Source organism: Zophobas morio, unplaced genomic scaffold, assembly GCF_036711695.1.
Source record: "Zophobas morio isolate AGI-343-1 ecotype UQ-CSIRO unplaced genomic scaffold, CSIRO_AGI_Zmor_V1 ptg000012l, whole genome shotgun sequence".
In the NCBI taxonomy this organism is placed as follows: domain Eukaryota; kingdom Metazoa; phylum Arthropoda; class Insecta; order Coleoptera; family Tenebrionidae; genus Zophobas; species Zophobas morio.
This window is the reverse complement of record NW_026972117.1, coordinates 22,269,368-22,289,779: the sequence shown is the minus strand read 5'-3', so window position 1 is coordinate 22,289,779 and position 20,412 is coordinate 22,269,368. Positions and strand designations below refer to the sequence as shown.

The 20,412-nt window shown below is 31.4% G+C and overlaps 1 protein-coding gene across 1 annotated transcript in view; it reads right to left on the bottom strand.

Moving 5' to 3' along the window:
- Window positions 1–20,412, bottom strand: part of LOC135128012 (otoferlin-like) — a 238,177-nt gene that overhangs the window by 114,232 nt on the left and 103,533 nt on the right. The window contains exons 4-6 of the mRNA XM_064054794.1: window positions 16,705–17,156; window positions 4,298–4,487; window positions 3,807–3,869 (exon numbers count right to left, since the gene is read on the bottom strand). Of these exons, the coding sequence (XP_063910864.1) occupies window positions 3,807–3,869; window positions 4,298–4,487; window positions 16,705–17,156 (705 nt within the window). The remainder of the gene's footprint in view (window positions 1–3,806; window positions 3,870–4,297; window positions 4,488–16,704; window positions 17,157–20,412) is intronic.

Genomic DNA, 20,412 nt, shown 5'->3' with positions numbered 1-20,412 from the left:
ACGGAAGGTCACAGGTTCCATCCCCTCATGGCTCAATTTTTTTCTTACACTGTGACTGGTTTTTATCTATTTTTTTTTGTTCTAGCAAGCCAGATTTGTTTGATAACTTCAGGAAAGAGGAATGTGGTATCTAATACATTAGACTTAGACCATTTTTTTTAAGAATAGTATTTTTAGAAACAAATGTGATTTTTTTGTATCCACAGTTAGTCCTGGATATTGTAAAAATATTGAGTGATATTTATTTTTCACTGACTGTTTTTAAAAGGACTATAAGAAATCTAAATATACTCTAACTCTGAACGTGTTCTAATTAACTAAAAAGCACAAATTTAAAGAAAAATGTACAAAAAGTAAAACACAAAAGTAACAGCTGTAGGTAATAGCAAAATAAGGAAAATTTTTTGTTTTTGATACTGTTTGTGTTATAAAAACAAGTCTGAGAATTACAGTTGCTGCATAACATAAACCTAACGTGAAATGAGACGCAACCATTTCTTGTTTTTATCTAACTCTTCGGATAGTTTCGATTATTACCTATATAGATTAAAAAAATGCTATAAGATTGTTTAGATGAGTTTTTCCATTACAAATTTTTTACCAAAAATCTGGTTGTGTAAGGTAAAAATTAAGACGGATTCATAAACCACAGGAGAAAAGTATGTCATTTCATAAAATTTAAATAGTATTAAAAAAAACAAACCGATTACTTATTTATTCAACTTGTCTCCGCATCTTGTTCCTTTACATACATCTGGTGATATTACCCATAAATCTGGTGATAAAGAGTTGATTTCAAATATAATCGGTTTTACCTTAGCTTCTTGGTCAATTAATTTTCATACAGTTAAAAATGCCAAATTATTTAAATGATGTTTTGGAAAGGGGTAAACAAGTTGACTCGATTTATTTTATGAAAACTTCACGAAAGCCTTTGATAGGGTTAACCACAAAATTTTAGTACAGAAACTAAAAGCTATGAATTTTCATAAGATGTTTATCCAGTGGATTAAAAGTTTCATAGCAAATAGGTCCCAGTTGTTAGAATTGGACGTTCGTCTTCAAATACCATATTTGTGGAATTGGGAGTCTCTCAAGGAACCCATCGTGGACCTTTATTATGTCTTCTCTTTATTAACGACATTAACCTTTCTGCACATTTTTCAAAGATACTCTTGTTTGTAACTTATATTTATGGAATGATATGAAAGTTAACACAAAATATAAATAATATGTAAATGGGGGTCATTTTTTTGTTCAAAAATTGAGCTTTGTTTTACATATTCATTATGTTCTCAGTAAATCTTCAAAAATGTTAGGTCTGATTAATAGATCATTATTTCGTCTTTCTGTCGATGCTCATAAGCTTGTCTTTGGTGCCTTGGTAAGGTCTATTCTAGAATATGCCACTATGCTTTGATCACCCAGCTATTTGATGTCTCTGGAAAACATTCAAAATTCCTTTCTTCTTTCTAGTATTTTGTATTATTCTTAACCTTTGTATTTTTGTAATATAATGGGGGTCCCAGAAATAAACAATTATTATTAGTATTATTATTTACTATACAAAATTTTGAGACGATAAATTATTTATTGGTGGAGATGATGAAACAAATTTAAGTTGTGAGTTACCATCTACAATTCTATTCCTAAAATCCGTGTAGAATTTCACGTCAATCAGTCTAGTAAGTTTCGGAGATTATTTGTCTGATACAATCGACACAGGAAATAGACAGACAACAGACAGACGGAAACGGAAAACCTATTTTTTCATACTCTTGGGATCATGAAGCGTCGAAAAAGCATAAAAGTTATTTACATTTGGGAAGTAAAAATATATTTTTTTCACGTGTATAAATATAAAACACTAAACTAATTTCCTCAAAACTCGGATTTCACTAACTTACTTTCTGTCGCCGTACTTGACTTCCTTAAGAATTTCTTTTGATTTCCTTCAGGTTTTATATTAACTTCCTCTACAGTTAACCCCTCATTACAAATGTCAGGTTGTCCTCTACATAGCAAAAAATCTCGCGAAAAAACATAGAAGTTTGTATAAATATTGATTTACTCATGTTTACAATATATAAACAGGGAAATGATGAAAATTTCTTATTTAAATATATTAAAATTTAAAATAAAAAAATTCTAGCTTAAATATAGATTCATTTGTGTCACACAAGATATTCAATCAACTGTATCTAAACGTTCAAGGTACAAATTTTGATTACATCGCAGTGGCACATTATTTAAACCGACTTGATTTACGAGTATGACGCTATAAATTTATTTCGCTTTCAGAAAATTGAAAATGGGAATTGGGACTACGGGTTAATTTAAAATATTTACGACTAAGTGATACTTTCATATTTTGTCAAAAGGGTTAATTTTATCAAACACTGGGAATTTTATGTGTTTTTAAAATTGACAATTTTTAACATTGTTGTGTTGGAAGTTGAAATAACACGTGTGCAAACTTTCCTCATAATAAGTAACGTACACACAAGGGTATGATAAACCTGCGTTAACCTAAGTGCAAAGTACAACATTTTATTAATGACCTAAAAATTTTTTGAAAGTTAAATTAAAAAAAAAAATAAAAATGTTGTTAGAGAATGTAATCTACGAGATATTTTATTACAAGCTATTAGTAAATCATAAGAATCATAATGTTAATGTATCAGCAGGGGAATCTATGGAAACTTAATTAAATAAAAACTAGTTATAAATAATTAAGCGAAACTACAGTGGAATTCTTGACTCATAAAATTGTGTTGTTAAAAACACACTCTTCTGAAAATATTCACCTCTAAAAGTTCTCTCCAACCGAATTACCGCATTCCGGAGATTTGTACATAAAGCTAACCTCATTATCTTGTTGAATTCCAATCTTCGATGCATCCTCTTTGACGTGAAATTTCCTAGGTCGTTTCTGTCACGTTAACAGTAAAATATTTGAGAGAAATTGCGGACGTGCATTCGAGAACTAAATTTGTATTTTTCATGTACCAGTGATAGCAATATCAAGACTGGTGCAGCTGTGAAAGCATTTTCTCTAAGCTGTGGGATTTACCTGTCCCACAAGTAATTCGAATGTTTGCATTTGCTACGAAAAGGTCGTACGAAAACAGTTTTGGTTGAGGAAAAATCGAGGTTAATACCAACTGTGACTAACAGAAGATTTTTTCAATAAGCTTTATAAAATCAAACTAGAAAATTTAAGAAATTCGTATTCGTGTCGACGTTTTTATTTTTCGCATTGTGGAAGTAAAAATACAAGCTCCAAACTATCTAATTTTCGAAGAATCATAAAATCGATATTTCTATTTTTCCCAAGCCATTGTTCCCTAACACATTGGATAAAATAAGCGTAATACGGTGTCGCTATTGTCTTGGGCCAAGGTTCCATAATTTTTTGAAAATGGTAATGTGAAGATATTAATCTATAATTCACGACTCCCTTACCCACGATTGGGTGAAAACAATTTTCCTGTCTGCTCCGATGATTTATTATTCAAATAATCCCTAGATATCGATATGTGTGACAAAATAACCAGAAAAACATTGCTATATCGAAGTAAATCTCCGAATCCCTTTCATTTCACTTTTCAATTCAATTCGTAACAGATACATATTTAAGCTAAACCAATACTGAAGCTTTTGTCGTTGAAAAAATTGCTCGTGGGATTTGATTTCGTTCCAAACTTTTTGCGTTTATTTTGTAAACCGACAATGTGTGTTTATGCAGTCGAACAAATTTCTATTTAACTACACAAAAGTATGAAACAATGTATGAACAGACTTACCGATAACGTGATGATTTTATCGAACAACATAATGGGAGGCATGTGAAAGTCAAAAACGAAATACTGCAACAAAAGAATTGACAACAATTACTCAGTGTTCCAAATATCAGTGGGTTTTGGAGCTAATGGAAGTTTGGTCAATAATTAATTAAAATCGTTTGTTATTGTAGATGCCAGAGTTCTTTGTTTGTTCCAGTTTAAAAATAAACGGATTAAACACGCTTTTTGTACCGATGGAACTCTGGGGTGCGAGTAAATTAAATGAGCTCTAGTATTTAAATGCGGCCACCGTAATTGAATTCTATCAGTTTTAATTGCGGCGTAGAAATCAAATATTTTTTCTATGTTTCATTTTCCACAAAATTTGAATTATTAAAGTTGTTTTACGAAGTAATTTTTAGCATGTTGGTTTTAGACCGATTTGATTAAATTTAAAGTTGCCTTTTTTTCAAACGTTTATTAATTATTTTTAAGTGAGTTGTTGAACTTACTTCGTTGTAATAAGGACAATTGGTGCTTTCTTTAACACTGGTGTATTTTTTCTGGTCCCCGACTTGAATACAAACAACTGGATCCATATTGAGTCCGGCTAGTTGTCTTGCTTCTATAATGGTTAAACAAACTTGAAAATCTTGTGCTTTTAATGCTGACTGCACTGTTGTCTTCATATCACTCTTCAGTCTGCAACAACAAAAAAAAAAAAATTATACACATATTTAAAAAATAAATAAGTACAGCATTTCTTTAATATAAAAAGTTTCGTAGTATTTCTATACAACTTTTTTAAATGTTTTTGGTATATTCAGACGTAATGATGTACATGAAGTGGTATTTAGGAATGCGGCTTTGAAACTAAGTTTGCTAAGCAACTTATTTTACGACTGCATTAGCAAGCAAGGCGTGTCATACTATAATAAATAGGAACTCGGCAGTTGTTATAAAAATCAAACAAAAAGGCTGCGTGTTAGCATAGCATAGTACGTGTGTTAGAATATTGACCAATCCACACTGATAAAGTTATTATTAAAATTAAAAACTTTTGACAACTGTTAGAAGGACTTTCAAATGAAATTTTGATTATCCAGCCAATGCTAGCCGCTAGAACTCTTCTTAACTACCTGAAAAAAATACCAATAAATACTATTGATTGAGTTTTGACCCACGCCAATTTAATTCCCGTAAAACATAACACTGGTGTCAGAGGTGAGATTCAAGATTAATAATAGCTTTTACGAATATTGACAGGCAGCTTGGAAAAGAATTCTGAAGATTTATACCTTCGAGACCAAAGGTAAAACTGCAGCAATGAATGAATTATTAAAGCGAATAATAAGATAGATGAGCAATTTAGCTTAACTGAAAAATTAGTAAAGAATGTAGAAGCAAACAAAAATGAAATAGCAGAAATTAAAGAAATTTCCAATTCTCAGTGCAGGAAGTACAAAATAAAGAAATTTGAAAAGATGATTAAAAATGCCACACTCCAATTAATTTAATCTCCGTAAAACATATAACAATAATTTTCCAACTTTATGAAACATATTAAAATCCGTGAGAAACATTGCCTTTGCGTTTTTATGTCTTCCAGTGTTAAGCAGTTGCAATTACACAAGCTAATGATTTAGATCTCAAGTGCAGCTTAACATGCAAACTGTATTTCGTAATCTACAAACAGAACAAGTAGTGACGTACTTACGTTGCATTTATGATGTTAAAATAAAACATTAAAAATATGTTGCATATTGAAAATTACCTTAAGTTACATTTAGAGATGTTTGAGCAGTGCGAGTAATTCCATTTCGTATGCGATATCTTCCATGCCACAACTAATGTATTAAGATTGCGTTAGTTTGTGGAGAGGAGATGCATTGCAAAATGGAATTGGTAACTATAAACCGAAAATTCCGAATCTATTTGAACAGAATATCAGTGACGGTAAAGTAATAACATTTCCGTTATTCAGATCTAAATCATTGCGCGTACGCAAAATTTTAAGACATCCTAAAATTAAACGTGCTGAAAATAGTATATAAAATTTTTACTATCACTCCGGTTAAGCAGATGTAAAAAATATATTTCGCAAGTATAGACTCATCATATTTTGCACATTTTAGGTGGAATTTATTCGGTAAAATTTGACAACAATCGGTCCAGTAGTTTCGGAGATTATCTATTTAACAAAAATCTACACGGACGGCCTACAGACAGTTAGACTGGCAGAAACGGCAGACCCATTTTTTCGTACTCTTGGGGTCATGACCCATCGAGAAAATATGAAAGCAACCAGTCGGGAAGTAAAAATATAAATTAATTATCTTATCTAAAAGATTTTGTACGCTTCATACGTTACTTTGTAACATTCCGCGTGTGTGTGGCAGTTTCTTCTCATATATTTAAAATCGCCCACAGGGAAATATAAAAAAATATGTTTTCAATTTTATTACAGAGTGGTGGATTTTCATATGCTGCTGTTGTGACCTCTGAAACCCCAAGAAAGTAGGTAATAATCTGTAAATTAATTTTAATAATACAAATGAGCAATCTTTCAAAATATTGGATTTTCACGTGCGAAACTCTGTTTAATTGTAGGCTATTATTGTCACTATTCAAATTGTCGATCTCACCTCAAATTATTGTGAGATATAAGGAATTCAGAAAACATTTGACAATCGAAATGTAATTAAATAAAGATGTTTTTTATTTGATTGCTCTCTATTTGTCATTAAAAAAAGTCAAATTTGTAAATAAGGTGATATGTGGATTTAGCACAGTTAACGCCCTAACCCACTTGAATCTTATGAACTAGAAATAAGATCCTTTATTGTTTTTAAAAAGGACAAATATTTACTTTGTAACAATAAGATCCATCCGCCGAATTCCTAATTTCACGTTTTCTGGATGTTTCATTATTTAAGAGTATGAAAAAATTGGTCTGTTTGTCTGTCGTCTGTCGTCGGTCTGTTGTTTGGCATCTGTTATTAGACAGATATCCTCGGAAATTTTATATTATATTAGAAATATATTGTATGTGAGATCCTTGTCAGTTGTGATAATAACGGTTTTCATATGTTTGAAATTACCGTAAATTATGTGCGCAAAGCTAGTTAAAACTTAAAAAAAAACTTAAACCCAGTTTTACTAGGGGATGTGTGACCAACTACCCTCATTCCTTATAAAAGATTATATCAGCTGTTTTGAGGTCGCGCTATGTGTAATATTTAACAGAATTATGGAAAATATCCAAAACGTGTCCAGTTTTAAGTCCGGGAATAGATCTGATGTAACAAACTATCCTGCCACAGCTATAATTCCCAACTTGGCGAAAATGCTCGAAAGTATAGTAGTAACACTCAAATTATGCAATCATATAGCTAACACTGTATCACTGAACAATGTGGTTTCGTTAGCGGACGTTCCACAAGTTCAAATCTTTGTAATTTTACTCAGTTTGTATCAAATACCCTTGATGAAAGAAATCAAGTTGATGTTATATATGTATACAGATTTCAGTAAGGCGTTTGATCTAGTGAGTCATCAACTTTTAATAAATAAGCTGCACACTTTTGGTGTCTGGATTATAAGAATTAGGCGGAATATCGTGGTGTTAAATCATGTCTATAATTATGTAACATTTAGCTGGATTATCCAAGGCTCAAACTTAGGGCCGTTTATGCTTTTAATATTTACTAATGAGATTTGTTAAGTGTTTTAAATCAAAAGTTTACATGTAGCGGACGACTTGAACATTTTTCAGAGTAATTGAATCTCATGAGGATTGCCCAGAACCTGACGTTAACACTCTCTGTGGCTATTTATATAAAAAATTGGTCTAAAGAGTTTAGACAGTACTTCCCTCGCTGTCGGAAACTTGACGACTGCATGCCTATTGTGTTTTTTTCTCATTACATTTTTGTAGTGGGAATTTAAAAAAAATTTCGATGACGTCATCAACATTTTTGCAAGGACACGTATATCAGTTGGGATAGATGTAGTGTAATACTAAGAATAAAATTATTGTATTCCCAAATTTTCGGGAAAATGAATTGGGTCGTTTTGAATATTGATTTTTTATAATCAATAAAATAACGAAACAATTTACTCACGTATACGGCAACTGAAAATCGTTTATGTATAAACATTCTTACTTTAAGATGACAAGCGTAACAGCATACGTGCATGAGAGTCTCTCTGGATTCTGGATTCTTAATTTATGGGGGCTGACCGTGGCCAGCCGGCACTTAGGCCTCGCCTTTGGGCCCATTGTACCTTCCCCAAGTCCATATCAGGGTGTTTTCCGCTCCTCTACTCGTCAAGCCACCCAACTGCTTGAATGTACTTGAGTAATGCAGAGGGTGGAAACTCCCTGATATTTGCCATACTAGGCCAGATGTCCCCTAGTATGGATTCCCTGTAGGAGGCTAGGGCTGGACACTCACGAAGAATGTGCTCAGCTGTTTCCTCTTCTTCATTGCATCCACGACAGATTGGGTCTGTTACCACCCCTATCGTATATAGATGTTTGTTAAACTGGTAATGTCCCGTAAGGAATCCTACCAGTTTACGCAGTTTGTCCCTTGAAAGTGAGAGATAAAATTTCGTCAACTTACGGTCTGGTGTCGCCATACAAGCTCTACTATGCCGACAGCTGCTCAACTTCACCCATATCTGCTCATGGCGTCTCTGGGTATATTGCTTTACGAGTTCGTTCGAGAGGGCGACCGAAGGCGTGATTGCCGGTTCGGGTCCCCAGAAGGGCATGCGCGCGGCTCGCTTCGCCATCTCATCTGCCCTCTCGTTTCCTTCGTTGCCACTGTGTCCTTTGATCCAACAAAGTTCCACACTATTCCTCTGCGTTACATACTTTAGCGTTTGTCTGCACTCCCAAACCAGCCCGGATCGAACCATACAGCTGTCCAGGGCTAGTAGTGCAGACTTGCTGTCAGTAAGTATGCGTATTGATTTGTTGCCGATTTCACGTTCAGCAATGATTCTAGCTCCCAGCATTATTCCCATCAGTTCTGTTTGTAAGACAGACGTGTGGGTGCCGAGAGGTACACTAATTTGTGCGTTCAGTTGTTCGGAGTAGATGCCGGCTCCTGAACCACTATCTGTTTTGGCACCATCGACATAGATATCTATGTCGGCTCGTCCTTCTGAATTATCATTCATTGATATTCTATATGTCTTCTCATATATTAATTTTGTGCCCATTCGGTCACAGCCCATCCGTGCATGAGAGTCAAACAGAGACACTGTAAACAAAACGACCATCGATTTTATTGCTTCGACTTCCGCTTATTATATAAAACATTGGGTTTTATTTTAATTCTTGACGGTGAAATTCACAATTGGTTGATTATAAACATGTCTATTTCACATTCGCGGAACCAAGTGAACGAATAAAACAAATGCAGGTCTGTAATGTTAAAGTCGATGTAAATAAGCGTGCTACCCTTATGTTTCAACCGAGTTTTTCCTTTAACAAATTTTGTGTCTACCAAATTGGGTTGGTTGGGGTGTAATACTAATAATAAGTGTTGCCTTTAATTTAATCAATAAAATAAATTGACTTCATTAATTTTTTTGAACCACCTCTTAAGAAAATCTAAAAAATATGAATGGAATGATAAATCACAAGTACAAACTCATCATATTTTTTGCATTTTAGATAGGATTTATTCAGCAAAATTTAAGGGTGACGTCATCAATTTTTTTAGGAGGGATGAACAAATACATTTTGAACAAAAGTTTACCATGCTTATAATAACTTTAAAATATTCCCAAGATTTCAAAGCATTCGGTTTTGTAATTCCTGATTAAATCGATAAAATAAATTCACGCCTTCATTAATTTTTTTGAGTCACCCTGCATATGCAAATCCAAAAATATGAATGGAATGATAAATCACAAGTACAGACTCATCATATTTTGTACATTTTAGATACGATTTATTCGGCAAACTTTTGAGCTGACGTCATCAGTTTTTTGTAGAAGATAACCAAATATATTTTGACTAAAAATTTATTATGCTCTTTATAACCTTAAAACATCTGCAAGATTTCAAAGCATTCGGTTTTGTAGTTTCTGATTAAATCAATAAAATAAATTTACGCATTCATTAATTTTTTTGAGTCACCCTGTATATGCAAATCGAAAAAATTTGAATGGAATGATAAATCACAAGAAGAGACTCACCATATTTTGTACATTTTAGATAGGATTTATTCAGCAAAATTTTGTGGTGACGTCATAAATTTTTTAGGGGGGACGACCAAATACGTTTTGATCAAAAATTTACCATGCTTATAATAATTTTAAAATATCTTCAAGATTTCGAAGCATTCGGTTTTGTAGTTCCTGAGTAAATCAGTAAAATAAATTTACGCTTTCATTTATTTTCTTGAATCACCCTGTATATGCAAATCCAAAAAATATGAATGGAGTGATAGATCACAAGTACAGACTGATCATATTTTGTACACTTTAGATATGATTTATTCGGCAAATTTTCGAGCTGACGTCATCAAGTTTTTGGAGGGGATAAGCAAATATATTTTGACTAAACATTTATTATGCTCTTTATAACCTTAAAACATCTGCAAGATTTCAAAGCATTCGGTTTTGTAGTTTGAGTAAATCAGTAAAATAAATTTAGGCATTCATTAATTTTTTTGAGTCACCCTGTATATGCAAATCCAAAAAATATGAATGGATTGATAGATCACAAGTACAGACTCATCATATTTTGTACATTTTAGATATGATTTATTCCACAAACTTTTGAGCTGACGCCGTCAAGTTTTTGGAGGGGATAAGCAAATATTTTTTGACTAAAGATTTATGATGCTCTTTATAGCCTTAAAACATCTGCAACATTTCAAAGCATTCTGGTTAGCAGATTAAAAATTAAATTTCAAAATGTTGTTTTATAATTTTGATTTTTTTTCCAAAAATCTGGACGTTTCGGGTGAAAAGTCGATTCAGAGTTGTAAACTACATGTGTAGGACTATGTTATTTTATACAATTGAAAACCCATTTACTATGTACAATTTTGAAGTGACGTCATCGCATTAGTGGTGGGGATGATTAGACAAATTTTGGTTAGCGTTTTACCATCTACATGATATTCTTAATATAAGTACAAAATTTCACAACAATCGGTCGAGTACTTTCGGAGATTATCTGTCTAATAAAAATCCGGGACGGCAGACGGACGGACAGACGGACGGACAGACGGACAGACGGACAGACAGACGTAAATGGGAGACCTATTTCTTCGTCTTCTAGGGGTCATGAAAGATCGAGAAAACGTAAAAGTGGAGAGTCGACCGACGGACTCGATTACAATACTTCCTTTGCTTACGCTCGGGAAGTAATAAACCAGTAACAGAAGCTAATACAGACCCATTTTATGTAAGACGGCAAATAAGCTCTGTAGTGGGTCTTTAAAATATTATAAATAACGCCATAGACAACAATGAACTACAGGAGATGTTAAATTTTGAAGTCCCTAGATTAGGTGTACGTTGTGTTAAAATTTTTGAAGGTTTCGTTCTTGGGTTAAATATTATTATTATTATTAATTTTGTGTAATTCGTAAAACGGTAAAAATTGTGTCATCATTCCTACTAACAGTTGGATGACGTAACCTCAAAGTTTTGTATGGTATAGTGTTTGAGATACTAGAAGGTTATATGGTCCCACTAAACTTAATAGTGGGATGTTATAACTCCTTTTGTGCGGCTGGTTACCGGCTCAATCCTAACGTCATAAATCAAGGATTTGTCTGAATATGTTCCCACCTCAATATCCACTGCTGGGTAATCCGCTTAAACATTTTTGGTACATTAAACCAACACAAACACAATTTACAACTGTGGGTTTGCCATTTTTTGTTTGTTTGCAGCCTTGGTAATATTGTTATAAATACTAATTTCAACATTTTTTTTTTTATGTTTCATACATCCAATAAACATGAAACCTTCTAAAAAACAGTTCAATTCTAACTGTAATTTAATGTTTCTTTTCTTTGGCATATTTTGGTATATTTCCCGAATTTATTACTATAATTCAGATACACTCATTTGCGCTTAAATCGTCTCACGAAGACGCAATATTTATTGTATCAATTCCCATGTTCTGACATCTGTAAGTTTGGAGTAGATCAAAATCTTCTAAAATACGAGTTGTTGGAATTCATGGCACTTCTAAACATTAAAAATTGGTGGAAGTTTGTTTCGACAGAACTTCCCTCGGTCCTGAAGTACAAGTCCAACAAATTCCGCTTGTTGAAAAATGATAAAATTAGATTTTGGGATGTTTGTGTTGTGATTAACTCTAGAAAGTAAAAACCGGCTGCATAAATAACACTCCCGCAGCGTCTGCGTCATGGGGGCGCAAATTCCAAGGGATTGTCCAAATTACACAAATAAAATATATTTAAAGCAGATAACCAATGAGAAAAAATGGCCTCTCAGCAATAATAACAAGTTTTTTGTACATCGAAAGAATGTCACGTAGAAATTTGTCTGATTTGAATTAATTTGTTGCCTTAAAACACAGGACTAAAATTATTAATTAAGCCACAGTCTGAGTATTGTTATTATTCTTATTAATGAAGACGTGCGTGTTCTTACCTTTTCGAGAAAATGGGGTGACTCGTTCTTAATTTGATCAATCAAAAATTTGTTATGACGTCATAAACATAGATAATATACAGCAAGAGGGAAAATGAGAAAAGCACAAACAGCCAAGTTTGACATCAAACGTAAGACCGCCGGTCCGCATGCTGACGCCTTAACCACATGACCACGGACGGTTATATCCTGAGTTAGTGGTAAAATGTTATTATATTGTGTTAATTTTTTTATGAACGTGTGGCCGTTTACGGAAAAAATTCAAAGCGAATTCGTACACCACAACACAAATATAGGAGTATATAGGGGACGATTCGTAATATACATACAAAATTTGACGACAATCGGTTCAGTAGTTTCGGAGATTATGTGTCTAGTAAAAATCGACACAGATGACAGATAGACAGACGGAAACTGGAGACTATTTTTTTCGTACACTAGGAGTCATAAAATGTCAAGGAAACGTAAAAGTGGCCATTCGTCCGATGGACTCGATGGCTATATTATAATAATATGTATATGTATTTAATATTATATTATATTAAAAATCAGTTTTGTTTTGAAATTTTGGTAATTTCAGTTGAGTAGGAGTTTCGACCACTCTGGGTCTTCAGACACATTTAACTATTCCTATATGACCTTTATTATTTCAAAAATAATTCTTTCCCGCTCTACTTAAATTTCCATAAAAACAATTTTTTTTAGAATTACGGACAATGCTTAAAACTCTTCAGTGATGGCGTCCTCTTTTTAAATCGATGACATGTTTTTTCACCATAACTTTTTACAGTGACGTCAAAAATTCAGACCGATAGCATTTTTACTAAATAAAAGTGCTCTACTTGTCATGTGAATCTTGAAGATGCTATCAGACGTATCTTCAAAATTCCGAGTTTTATCACCTATTTTATTTAATAAAAATTCCATGTAAGATTTTTTCTGCAACACTTTTACAACCGCATTTTTTTTTGTTTAAAATTCAAGCAGTATATCAAATCGTGAATAGATTATTTAGCAGACAAACATCTAAGGCACATTAATGCAAAAAAATAATTAAAATCTATATTTAAATACTTAAAACGGGGTAAGTAGGTCTCATGAAATTTCTCGCCTTACACTGTTTCGTGTAGAATTTCTTCCCATTTTAAATGTGTAAAATTACTGTCAGATCTGAAGCTCAAATTTCACTTTTTATGATAATTCCCATGATTTCGTGTTAGTACACGGCTAAAAATTATATCTACATTTTCCCAAACATGAGTAGAAAAATGGATATTGTTAAGAAAATTAATAGATGGTTGGACTATGATTACAGACAGCTAAAGAAAATTGTAGGAAAAAGAAATCATCAGAATTTGGTTAAAAAACTTAAAACAAGTAAGTATGAAAATTAAGGAAATACGACATATTGTTGCATGAACTTGGTTATTTACATGCCAAGTGACCAGAAAACTTTATTTTTATTTGTCAACTGATCAGAAAACTTCTGGAAGATTTGTCATTGTTACCATAATTAAGGATTAAAACGACTCAACAAGCGTGTCATGTTCAATGCATGGAAGTAAAGTACGTGCTTTTATTAACTTAGGTACGATAATAGTTTAGCTTATTGATTTTTTATTTTTAGAACTAAAAATTGTAGAGTTAAAATAATTTCAACAAATACATACTTGGCACATTAATAAAGATTTTTAAATAATGAGACCTCTGTCGCTTGCAGGGAGTTATCAGTGATCAATTATGTTTAAACTCTAAACGTTAACGCACATTCACGTAAACTGTCAAAATCCCAAAAAATAAAAGTTATATCTCGTACTACTTGTTATTGCCGTCTACTACACAGTAGTTAAAAATAAATTTTCTTCCAACCTTTGATAGATTTCAAAAAATTTCCAAGATTCCCAATCATCTAATAATAAAATATTTACATTTCACTGTTCAATAAAACAAAATAATATAAAATACTTCCACGTTCCATATATCGAAATTATATGATTTCCAGAAAAACTCCAATTTTCCAGAATTTACTTAAAACTGACCATTTATCCAAATAAAAATTAGGATCAGTTACAAAACTACGACAGAATTACCCTCGCACCTACAGTACTCGTATAATAAAACATCCAGCAAATCCAAAAAATATGAAAGGAATGGTAAGTCACAAATATAGACTCATCATATTTCGAACATTTTAGATAGCACTTGCTCAGCAAAATTTTGAGGTGACGTCATCAATTTTTTAGGGAGGATGACGAAATACATTTTGATCAAAAATTTACTACGCTTACGATAACTTTAAAACATCTCCAAAATTTCAAAGCATTCAATTTTGTAGTTCAATAAAATAAATTCACGCATTCATTTGGGTCACCCTGTAATAAGCAAATCCAAAAAATATGAATGGAATGATAAATCACAAGTACAGACATGTTTTAGATAGGATTTATTCTGTAAAATTTTGAGCTGACGTAATCATGCCTATCATAACCTTAAAACAATTGCAAGATTTCAAAGCATTCAGTTTTGTAGATTCAAAATTAAATTGCAAAATGTTGTTTTGTAATTTTATTTTTTTTTTTTCTAAAAATGTGGACGTTTAGGGTAAAAACTCAAGACGGAGTTATAAACTACATAGTAAACATAGTCCTACACGTATAGTTTATAATTTGAATTTTATCGAAACGTCTAAATTTTTGGAAAAAAAATCAAAATTACAAATCCTATCTAAAATGTACAAAATATGATGAGTCTGTCCTTGTGATTTACTATTCCATTAATATTTTTTAGATTTGCTTATACAGGGAGTCTCAAAAAAATTAATGACTGAGTCAATTTATTTTATTGATTAAATAAATGAAGAATTGCAGAACTGAATACTTCGAAATCTAATGGTAAATTTTTCTAAAGAAATGTGGATTTTTGTCCTCCGAAGTGACAAGTCAAATTCATCACAGTTGAGACAGGGACGGGTGGGTGGGGCTTAATCAATGGCTTCTTTTTCTTAATGTACAGTTTACTTTCAACATAATACTTATTTAAAACATAATTCTAACCCAGATTTCACCATTTGGTATTTAAGTATTTTATTTTTGAAATGGGTAAGCCCCACCCACCCACCCCATCTCAATTGTGAGAAATTTTCTTATTCGTCGTGAGACCGAGAGGTGGAGCTTAGCCGAAAAGTCCATATTTCTGTACAAGAAATTACGGAGTGAAATATGTTTGAAGCATTATCGTATTGTTTTGAGAAAAAATAAGGAACGAAGACGAGAAAAAACTTTACAAATTTTTTTGCTAGCAGAGCCGCGGCAATAAAAAGATAAGCAAGAAAAATGTGCAATTTAGTTGGAATGTGGAATGTAAAAACTCATTTGAAACATTGAAAAATGCTTTACTAAAATCACCAATTTTACAGGATCCAAATTTTGGTGAAAATAACACTTTTATTGTTGTAAATTGTTAATCACAATAAATCTGTTTATTTTTTTTGAGAAAAAAAATGTAACTATAACTTTTAAAAATGCTCTGGATTTTTAACCAGAACCATTTTTTCTTTTGAAATGTATATATTTTGAAAACTATCAATCAAAAAACTCTTGTATCTAATATCGTTGTAAAACATCCTGGATTGCATCTTAGGTACTCTGTTTTTTATGCTCTGTGAAATTTTATTGTGTCCACTACAAAAGCAAAAAATGGTAGAAATAATTAGCTTTGGATACAAAAAAAACTTAACAAAAATGGAGATATAATATAGGAATACTTTTTTGCAAAACATCGGGAATAATCATGACAAATATTTAAGTTAAATTTATATCGAGAAAGAGGAAGTCGTGGATGTAATATACATTCAGATCTAATAAGTTACAATTTGAAAAATCCAATTTCTTGATTTGTTGGAAAAGATGATAAACCGTAATTTAAGTGTTATTGGCAATTCCAAATCAGTTTGCTAAATGACAAATGTGTGCTTTAAAGTCCCGACTGTATGATAGAAACGAGGGTGAAAATGCTTCCCTCGTGAAAATTCGAGAGCAGAAATTTCACGTCTCAGCGGTATCATTATCCGTAAATAAACTTCCCCAAACTATATAGCTATTTAAGTTAATGACTTTATTTCAGTTCATAGTTAGTTCACTGATCAGGTAAAGATCTCCTGGATTCATACTTTTCTAAACAAGCCATAAATTAACTGCATCTTTGAAAAATTTTAACCCTTATTTTAATTTATAACCCGACTGTATTAAAAAATTAAAATTACTTGGTAGCTTTCCTCTTTTCCACCAGTGCCACTTCCTGATTGTCTTCCCTTGAGCTAACGGAGCTCTGGCTGCCAGCTCGGGAAATGGGCGCCGATTCAGACTCCGAAACCTGCCTCGAGGTCCTGGCAGAGTCCTGGATCAAAGACACCTCTTCCTCGTTGTCGCTGTCCTTGGGTGGCCGTTGTTTACCAAACCTTATTAGACTCCTTACGCTTTTTAACGTTGAACTTCTTTTTCGATCCGCCGACATTGATGGTTTTTCTGGCGTCCCCACAGAATTCGCGTGCTTGAGCTTCGTTTGGGTGAGGTTGCGTTCAATGTTGGCGATGTTCTGTTCAATGTCAATGAGCATTTGCTGTTCATCATCGAGGATGTCATAGGCGTTGCTGCCAGCGAAGGACGCTGTTGATTCGTCAGGAAGGGTGTAGAGGACCTCGAATTGGACAGTGGCCTGAAAAGCAGAACGTAATTAATGAAGCGCGTTGTTAGAGGAGAAAAGGGGAGCTGGGAACAAGTTGCTAATGAGAGAATTGTTTCGGAAGCTTATTAAATGCTGCAGAGAATGTTGTTTTCTCGGATTTTTTAAGAGAGTATGTCTTTTATTTTTAAATTATAATTAAGCACGAAATTAAATTTTTCGTTTCACTTTGCATAATATAGCGAACGTTTCAGCATCGCGTTATTTGAAAGTCTGTACAGGATAATGTAAAATAATGAGCGACAAATTGTTCCGGAATTCATAAAAAAATATTAGATTTAGAAATATGCAATAAAGTGAAAAAATATTCGCTAAAAACAAAATTATTAATTAGTTCTTTATAATGCTGTTGTGCTTCACGGTATTTCCATCAAATAACGTTTCGTTTAAGATTAATAATAATTTCAGAAATATCTTGTAGGGGGTGACTCACGACTTCGTATATGAGAAGAGCGACCTGAAATTAATTTATTGTTTTTGGTTTACAAAGATCTGAAAACAACTCATTTCTATTAAATTCTTCTGTAAACGAGCATTTACTTAAACAAACTAAATTATTGTTAAAATTACAGTCAAAAACTGGATTTCAAATTTAACCATCATTTAATGTAAAGTCAGACTATACTAAGTGCTCACATGCTTCACACCAGTCTCTGATAACAAGATTAAGGCTATTTAGTAAAGTAAAATCTAAATGGAGGCAAGGCATAAATCATTCACTAATTCCAAAAAAAAATTGTCGGAGGTTATTTCGACAGAACTTCCCTCGCCCGTGAAGTGGAGCTCAACAAATCCCGTTTCTGTGAAAAATTACATATTTTTTGTGATTTTCGTTTTCTAATAACCTCTATAAAGTATTAATTGAATCAATGGCGTAAACAACAATTACACAGATCGAAATTTTATTTTTTTTTGTTTCTTCAGTTTTTCGATTTGCAATTTTCCGAATTTTCAAATTTAAATTTTCCAATTTTTAGATTTTGCAATTTTTCGACTTGAGTTTCTCGAGTTTTCAATTTTAAATTTTTAAATTTTTAGTTTTTTTAGTTGGTTCAATTTGCCATTTTTCAATGTTTTATTTTTTTTTTGTTTCTTCAATCTCTAGGTTTTTAAAATTTTTCTGTTTAAAAAATCTCGAGCTTTCAATTTTTAGACTTTGCAATTTTTCGATTTAAATTTTCTCGAGCTTCCAATTTTTAATTTTTCAATTTTTCGATTCTTTAATTTTTTATTTCTTCAAATTTTCAGTTTGCAGTTTTTCGCTTCGATTTTTCAGTTTCCTTTTTTATAATTTTTCGAGGTTTCAATGTTTGGACTTTAAACTTTTTTTTTGTTTTCAATTTAAATTTTTTCAATTTTTCGTTTCTTCAGTTGTTCGATTTGCGATTTTTCAGTTTTCATTTTCCTTGTTTCTTCAATTTTTAATTATTTTTCAATTTTTCTATTCTTTAATGTTTCATTTCTTCAACTTTTCAACTTGCCGTTCTTCGTTTCGGTTTTTCATTTTCTTTATTTTTACAGTTTTTTTGTTTCTTCAGTTTTTCGATTTGCAATTTTTCAAGTTTTCAAATTTAAATTTTCTAGTTTTTATTTAATCTCTCAATTTTTAGATTTCACAATTTTTCAATTTGGGTTTCTCGAGTTACAATTTTTAATTTTTCAATTTTTGATTGCGGTTTTTTATTTTCATTGTTTTTTCAGTTTTTCGATTTTTCAATAATTCGTTTTTAAATTTTTTTGTTTCTTCGATCTTTAGATTTTGAATTTTTTTGATTTAAATTTCCTCGAGCTTTCAATTTTGAGATTTTGCAATTTTTCGATTCAAATTTTCTGGAGCTCCCAAGTTTTCGATTCTTTAATTTTCCATTTCTTCAAATTTTCAGTTTGCAATTTTTCGTTTCGGTTTTTCATTTTCCTCATTTTTACTATTTTTCGAGATTCCAATGTTTCTAGTATAAATTGTTTTTGTTTTTTCAGTTTAAAATTTTTCAATTTTTCGTTTCTTCAGTTGTTTGATTTGCGATTTTTCAGTTTTCATTTTCCTTGTTTCTTCAATTTTTAATTATTTTTCAGTTTTTCTATTCTTTAATGTTTCATTTCTTCAAATTTTCAATTTGCCGTTCTTCGTTTTGGTTTTTCATTTTCTTTATTTTTACTATTTTTTGTTTCTTCAGTTTTTCGATTTGGAGTTTTTCAAGTTTTCAAATTTAAATTTTCTAGTTTTTTAATCTTTCAATTTTTAGATTTCACAATTTCTCAATTTGAGTTTCTCGAGTTTAAATTTTTAATTTTTCAATTTTTGATTGCGATTGTTTATTTTCATTATTTTTTCAGTTATTCGATTTTTCAATAATTTATTTTTAATTTTTTTTTTTTCTTCGATCTTTAGATTTTGAATTTTTTTTATTTAAATTTCCTCGAGCTTTCAATTTTGAGATTTTGCAATTTTTCGATTTAAATTTTCTGGAGCTTCCAAGTTTTCGATTCTTTAATTTTCCATTTCTTCAAATTTTCAGTTTGCAATTTTTCGTTTCGGTTTTTCATTTTCCTCATTTTTACTATTTTTCGAGATTCCAATGTTTCGAGTTTAAATTGTTTTTGTTTTTTCAATTTAAAATTTATCAATTTTTCGTTTCTTTATTTGTTCGATTTGCGATTTTTCAATTTTTCATTATTCTTGTTTCTTCAATTTTTAGATTTTGAAAATTTAAAATTTTCCGTTTTTCGTTTCTTGAATTTTTCATTTCCAATTTGCAGTTTTTGGTTTCGGTTTTTCAATTTGCTTATTTTTAGAATTTCTCGATTTTTCAATGTTCCGATTTTATAATTTTTTGCTTTTTCAGTTTCAGTGTTTCCACTTTATCGTTTCTTCAATTTTTCGAAATACAACTCTTCGAGTTTTCATCTAAATTTTTCATTTTTACGATTTTCCTCATTTGGATATTTCAGTGTTTAGATTTGCAACTTTTCGGTTTTAAATTTTTTGATTAATTAACTTTATTTAGATTTTGTTATTTTTTGTTTTTTCGGTTTTAGATTTTTCAGTTTTGCAATTTTTCATTCTTCGTTTTTTCAATTTTCGATTTGCAATTTTTCTAGTTTTAATTTTAAATAGGTAATAATAATTACTCCCCTATAATTTTTAAAATTTTTCACTTTTTCAATTTTACGATTTTAGAATTTTTCCATATTTTATTATTTCTTTGATTTTTAAATTTTTCGATTTTTA